This window comes from Haplochromis burtoni, unplaced genomic scaffold, assembly GCF_018398535.1.
Source record: "Haplochromis burtoni strain Fernald_Lab_line unplaced genomic scaffold, NCSU_Asbu1 Contig_711, whole genome shotgun sequence".
Classification (NCBI taxonomy): domain Eukaryota; kingdom Metazoa; phylum Chordata; class Actinopteri; order Cichliformes; family Cichlidae; genus Haplochromis; species Haplochromis burtoni.
In genome coordinates this window covers 3,246-9,895 of record NW_024583072.1, presented here as the reverse complement: position 1 = coordinate 9,895, position 6,650 = coordinate 3,246, and the positions used below count along the sequence as shown (strand labels likewise).

General features: G+C 37.7%; 1 protein-coding gene across 1 annotated transcript; it reads right to left on the bottom strand.

The window, feature by feature from the left end:
* Positions 1-515: 515 nt before the first annotated feature.
* Positions 516-6,406, bottom strand: LOC102307311 (sclerostin domain-containing protein 1). The gene is made up of 2 exons (XM_005950053.2): positions 5,965-6,406; positions 516-2,008 (listed from the first exon to the last, which is right to left on the bottom strand). The coding sequence occupies exons 1-2, from the start codon at positions 6,155-6,157 to the stop codon at positions 1,584-1,586; spliced, it is 618 nt and encodes a 205-aa protein (XP_005950115.1). The 5' UTR covers positions 6,158-6,406; the 3' UTR covers positions 516-1,583.
* Positions 6,407-6,650: the final 244 nt, after the last annotated feature.

The window sequence follows — 6,650 nt, the reverse complement described above, 5'->3', positions numbered from 1 at the left end:
TGCTGCAAACAATAGAGCTCTGTTAACGACTGGAGTTTTGGAAGCCAAGCTGTATTGCTATGTGCTGGAAAAATCAAAAGATATGTGGACTGACATCTATACGATCTATAGAGAAAATAACTTATACATTAAGAAATAAACTGGACAAGTTTTGGGCTGTATGGTCAAAATTCTACAACTTTGTGTAGAACTGCAGCGTGCACACGGTGGACTTAACAGCCTGAAACTCTGACTTGATTTGTATATCTGTCCTTCCCTTCTGTTATGGTTTGCTTTGTTTTTGTTTCTGTTACTATGTTATTTCTGTTGATGTTGTGGTATTTTTTTTTTTATTATTATTATTTTTTAATGTTCACGGTGCACCATGTAAAACCGGTTAAAACCAATAAATAAATGTTTTTAAAAAAACAAACCTGTCTAGCATGCCTGCAGCATTATATCAGAACCACATCACTGAAACAAATTTTTATTATTTCAGAAAATGCAAAAAGAGATGTAAAACAGAACTGTTCTGGTACAAAATAGATGATATCTGTCTAACTGATTACTGTTTTCTATTTTTTAAATAAAAAAAATCTTTGTACATACTTCCAACACAAACCAAAACCCTGAACTGATAAACTATTTGATTACACTGTGCCTTCACTGCTAACAGAACATCCTTTACATTACAAACAATATCTGAGACTCTCAGGTGCTGCATGAAACGCTATAATCCTGGAATTACCACTTCTTTATTGATTACTTTTAAAATTTGTTTTTAACTTTATCACTTTTCATATCATTTTTGGACACAATGAGCAACAATTCACAGTAAAGGCTGGAAACATTGTACAGAGGCACGTGTTTCAATTATTTGGTCGAGAATAGGTTGTTGACACCCCCTGTCCCTTTCTTATAAATAACCACTAACTACTAACAAAGTATGCTCTCCTCGAGAAGCATGACTTACAGCCATCATGCTTCAATCACAACAACTTTCACAGGACGATACAAGAAGTGTTACAGAGATGCGCAGACATGGATGAGACTGCAAAACACTTTCCTGTTGCTTTTGGAACCTGATGTCCATCAATCCACACAAAGAAAGTTTCATAAAACACGACCCTTCCTAGGAGAGGCTCTCCTGCTAAGATAACACTAAATGCTACAATGAGGCAAAACCAAAGAAGGACAGCAAATCTAAATCTCTACATCTAGCTAAAATATATAACATGTACATGTATGAATAATAAGAATACTGTCAGTGTGACAAAATCACTGCTGTTCAAAAAATGTACGGAAAAAATAAGACAACACTTCTCTCCAGAAAGATTAGACAAATGTCACCAGCTGTAGCTCAGGTGTTAGACTGCTTTCTGAATAGTTGCAGCCGAGTTCTTTGTTGCAGATGACAAACATATTTCATGGGAACAAATGAGCTATATTTTGGTCTACAGACTAATCACTGTATTAAACTAAATATGGAGATAACACTATACTATTCACCTTTGTTTATATCTATTCTGCACACTTATAGTTCATACAAAAACATTTATAGTGACAATATGAAGGTTTTTTCTTTGTAACTGTGAAATCAGGTTTCAGTTAGCAGACTCGCTCCCAGCATTCATCTCCAGCAGTCCAGGCCTCCCCTGATTCTTCCTCTGTTTACCAGTATTTCCAGATGTGTCCTTGTGTCGTGAATCGTTCTGCTGTCTGGTGTAGCGCTTGCATTTGCAGGAGGTCACCACAGTTATCTTGTAGGTCCTCGTGCTCCCATCGTGGCACTGCAGCTGGATCCGCTGGGTCCTGGTTCGATCGATAACACAGCGCCACTCCTGAGCATCGCGGCGGCTCCAGTACCTCCCAGTGTGAGTTCTACCAATCCAGTTGGGCAGCAGCTGAGCTGGCAGACACTCCCCAGCACACACCAGCTCCTTGATAGGGTTGACACTGGTGCACTGGCCATCAGAGATGTACTTCGTGGACCTCAACTCCCTGCAGCCCACCTGGCTCTGGTCTGGCCCTAAGACATGAAAAGTGAGTTACATATATGTGTAGCTTAGATCAGTCTTCTTGTTATTCCAAAGTATGTGTGTGTGTATATATATATTATTGTTTTTTGTTTTGTTTTAAGTGGGTAGTGGTGGTGGTGGTATAGAAGTGTGAAGTGTAGATTAAAGAACTCTTTCTTCTCCAATGCCATTAGACTTCTAAACACCCGGCAGGAGTGTATTTCCTTGGTCTACCTCAGGTTACGACTGTCTACATTTCTGAGTTTGCACACACATAATTGCACCCTCGCTGTGTCCGCTGCACATACAGTTAATGTAGCATTCAAAATGAACATATATATGCACACACACACACACACATCCTCAATATTAAATTTGGGTCAGTTTGAGTCGATCTGCACATTTGAGGTCCATGGTGAAATCAGTGAAATCAGAGTCAGGGGTCCTGCTGGTACTTTCAGGAAGCTAAAAATAGCATCAGAGCTGAATATGAATTTGTAAAATGACAACTGAAATATTTACAACGGTGATGATTTGTCATTAAACTGAAGGTGAAGAATTGGTTTAAGCCCAGTTAAAGGAAAACAGCTACTGATATTTCTGTTGTAAAAGAATTTAACATGATTTATAATTCACACCACTAACTGTCCCATGATACCAGTTTATGACGTGTTCATGTTAGTCTGATATTTCCACATTTCTGCACTTCATGACACAGTTTGTCTTTTTTAAATCAGTAGTTTCATATCTGGACCAAGAGTCATGCACATGAAAAGCATTTTGTGATTTAATAATGTATTGTGCATTTCTGTATTTACAAACTGCTGCTGAATTTCTTTTCTTTATTTAGACATTAATAATTATAAATCAATAGTTATTGCATAATTTAACTGTTAATAAAAGAGAACTTTGAAATGAATGTTTCTAAATGTTTCACTTGACAAACAAGTGTCTGCTGTTGTCAGATCTAGTTTTTACCAGCTTCGTCTTATCTCTAAGGCTAGGCGCTATATCCCGCATAAAGATCTCGAAAAGCTCATCCACGCCTTTGTAACGTCGAGGCTAGACTATTGTAATTCACTTTATTGTGGTCTCCACTCTTCCCTTTTACAGAGATTACAGACAGTTCAGAATGCTGCAGCTCGCATTCTAACTAAAACCAGCAAGTTTGCCCACATTACTCCTGTCCTTGCCGATCTGCACTGGTTGCCCGTCAAATATCGTATTCAATTTAAAATTTTGTTGTTTACTTTTAAAATTACTAACAACACTGCACCCAGCTACCTTAAGGACCTTTTAAACCCTTATGCTCCTGCTAGGGCTTTAAGGTCATCGTCACAGTTACTGCTGGCTCAGCCCAGATCTCGACTTAAGACTAGAGGTGATCGATCGTTTGCTCTTGTCGCACCTGTGCTGTGGAACAATCTCCCGATTGGCATCCGGGCATCTGATTCTATTCATTCTTTTAAATCACAGCTTAAAACATATCTTTTTAAACTTGCCTTCTCCACCTTTTAATTGCTGGTTTGTTTGTTTGTTTGGTTGGTTGCTGTGACCTATTGACCTCTTGTATTAATTCCCTCCTATCTTTCTATTGGTTGTCTTTTTTATGGTGGTACAGCTTTTATCGTGCTATTACCCATGTGCTGTAGTCATTCTTATTGGTAGCTTTTATCTATGAACATAACTCGTTATTTTTATTTATCCGTTATCAATGTTTGAACCTTTTATTGTTTTATGTAAAGCACTTTGGTATGCCCAGGGCTTTTAAATGTGCTCTATAAATAAAGATTGTTGTTGTTGTTGTCGTAAAAAGGCATTTACAGAAAAAGACACTCAGCTCTCAATTAAAAAAAAACGATTTATAAAAAATTCTAAATTTAAATTGCAAACAAATAAGTAAATAGATTCAAACATCGAAATTAGGAAAACAGTTTTTTCCAACATGTAAAATGGCAATTGCATTCTCCTTTTCCCATGAGGTTGTCGTGGTCCTGAGTCTTTTTCTGGACTTATTCATTCCTTTGTAAATATAATTAATTATGAATGTGTTGTTCTTCTAGAGCCTCTGAGACTGCTGTTTATAGTTCTTATTTTCATAATGGGAGTGCCCCGTTCATGTCCAGTCTGTCTTGCCTATGTTTTGTTATCATGTTTCCATGTCTGTTTCTCCCCACTGTCCTCTCTTGTGTGTCATGTTTGTCCCTGAGTCCTGCAGTTGGGCCACAGCCATACTTGACACAGCTGCTGCTTTAACTATTATATGAGGTACAAGACAAGATTCAAAGATGACTCTTAGTCCTTGGAGAAAAGGCAACACAAACTAGAATTATAAAAGTCATGTTTATAATACTTCTTCTTCCACTTATTGTAAGTGGGCATATGTGCATGTATAGAAGAAAATATCCAGAGTCTCAGTATTATTTTTGTTATAGATTGTGAAGCCTTATATATGCTATCCATCCACTTAAACACAGGAATCCAGAGTTGAATTAAATAAATGTCATGTTATTCTGTTGTGATTATTAACAAGAGGGAGAGTGAGAAGAGACTGATGGGTGAACTCTCTTATATCAGGGCAGGGAGCAGCACTGTGCTATAAATTCATTAAACTATATAAATAGAGCCTGACTTCTTTCACAGAGAAATAAAACAGGCTTTTTTTTCAGTTATAAGTTCCAACTTCAAAATATTTATTTGCTGCACTAAGAGACTTTACTCTGTCTTCATCACTCTGTCTACTTAGCTTTAGTATTATGAAACTTCTGTGTTTGCTGCAGGATTCTAAACCATTTGTATTGTGATTTATGAGCCGTGAACTTGTGGAATTTACAGCTTTAGTAATGTAGCCTTTATTAAAGCCACAAAAACAAGTGAGAATTAATTCCACATTCCACGACTGTAATTTGAACTGATGTATCATTGATATCATTAAAAAAGCTCAAAGGTTCCTTATATTTTTTTAAAAGACAGTCATTTTGTTCAGTGTTTTCCAACAGATGACTATGGCTATGTTGGTTGTTACATGTATGAAAACCAACCCGAACTTTATAAACATTTTAACCTAGCTATCACATGGCTTTAGCTACCTACTGAAAAACCGATTGAACCCGAAGGTATTACTTTCAGCTTTTTAATAATAGTCCACTTTTTAAACGATTAATATTGGTGTGGTCTTATAATACAAAAACCACAACAACAACATTAAAATTTACTGTCACCAGTGAAAATGACAAAATGTGGGATATCGACAGAATTCCACAGTGCCCTCTAATGTGAGAGTAATAAGCATGTGACAATCGAGCCTACGCTATACTGCTGAAAGTATTCCTTTGTCTGCCTCCACATGCATATGAACTTGAGTGATATCCTTCTCTTGATCCACAGGGTTTGAAACGATGCTGGCTCACCCTTTGCAGCTATAACAGTTTATGTTTATGTGCTTATGGAAGTTTTTGACCATTTTTCCAGAAGCTAATTTGTCAGATCAGATTCATGTTGAGAGAGAAGACCTGGCTCACAGTCTCCATTCTAATTCATCCCAAAGGTGTTCTGTCAGGTGTTATATAATCTACAACAGACAGACATTTACAGCATGCACCTGCAAAAATCTCAACACCAGCAGCTAGGATTTCTTTGTTGGTTCAGCTATAAATGTCTGTATTGACAACGGGCTTTGGGCTTCACTGTGGACTGTGCATGGCACTGCATGTATTTTAATTACAGTTTTTTCATAAATCCTGCATTCCAGACATGGATATCTTGTAGTTTTTTGTTTTGTAAGATTACTTTTTACCTAGGTTTAAACTGATTGCATCATCATAATACAAATAAATAAATACACAAATAAATAAATATTATTATTCCAAACTAGATTTTTTTCTTTTCAATTTTAGTTGTACTACTGTCACATAATACTTTATGATGTTTTCTATCACATTATTTAATTTTAGCCATTTGGACTCACCATCACGCAGAGAGTCAGAAGGCCGTCTCCCTCTATTCCTCGCCTGGTTTGTGTCTTCATCGGTCGGCGGGTCCTGAGTTTCAGGGACCAGCTGAGGACTGACGGACTCTGTGGCGTTATTTTCAACAGCTGAACTCATGCTCAGCAGCAACAGGAGCGCAAGGAGCCGGAGCGCGCTGACAGAACGAAGCATGACTGCACCTGACGCACCTGATGGATAAGTAACCTGCAGGGCTGTGCTTTATATATCCTCACTGGCAGCGACATTTTATGAATGAGCTGAACACACCTACTTGCACAGCAAGAAAAGAAAAATGCAGGTCGAGAGCCAGAAACCACATGTATTTTTGCAAACTGAATTGGCGCATTTATTCATGATCACACAGGTGTTGGAAACACCAGGATTGCAGAGGTGTACTGTGTCATCGGAACTTACCGGACAACGTTTCAGTATTCAGCAGAACAAAAATCCACAACATGGCCAAAACAAGCACAGAGCTTTTCAGGTTAATGGGTTGAAATATTCTGGAGCGAGTGAGGCAGTTCTGGTAATTATGTGTCCAAAGGACTGTGTATGCCACGTGGTTCATTCTGTGAAATTTATTTTGAAATTGAATGTAGCCTAATCTACATGTTTTATGATAAACTAAATGCACAGATCTGTCTCAGCTCATTTGATCTGGACT

What these genes read in the sequence shown, in the direction of transcription:
- LOC102307311 (XM_005950053.2), bottom strand. Translation starts at nt 6,157, where the DNA reads ATGCTTCGTTCTGTCAGCGCGCTCCGGCTCCTTGCGCTCCTGTTGCTG. An exon ending in TTCTGACTCTCTGCGTGATG is followed by an intron (nt 2,009 to 5,964) that starts GTGAGTCCAAAT and finishes TTCATGTCTTAG; the next exon opens with GGCCAGACCAGAGCCAGGTG.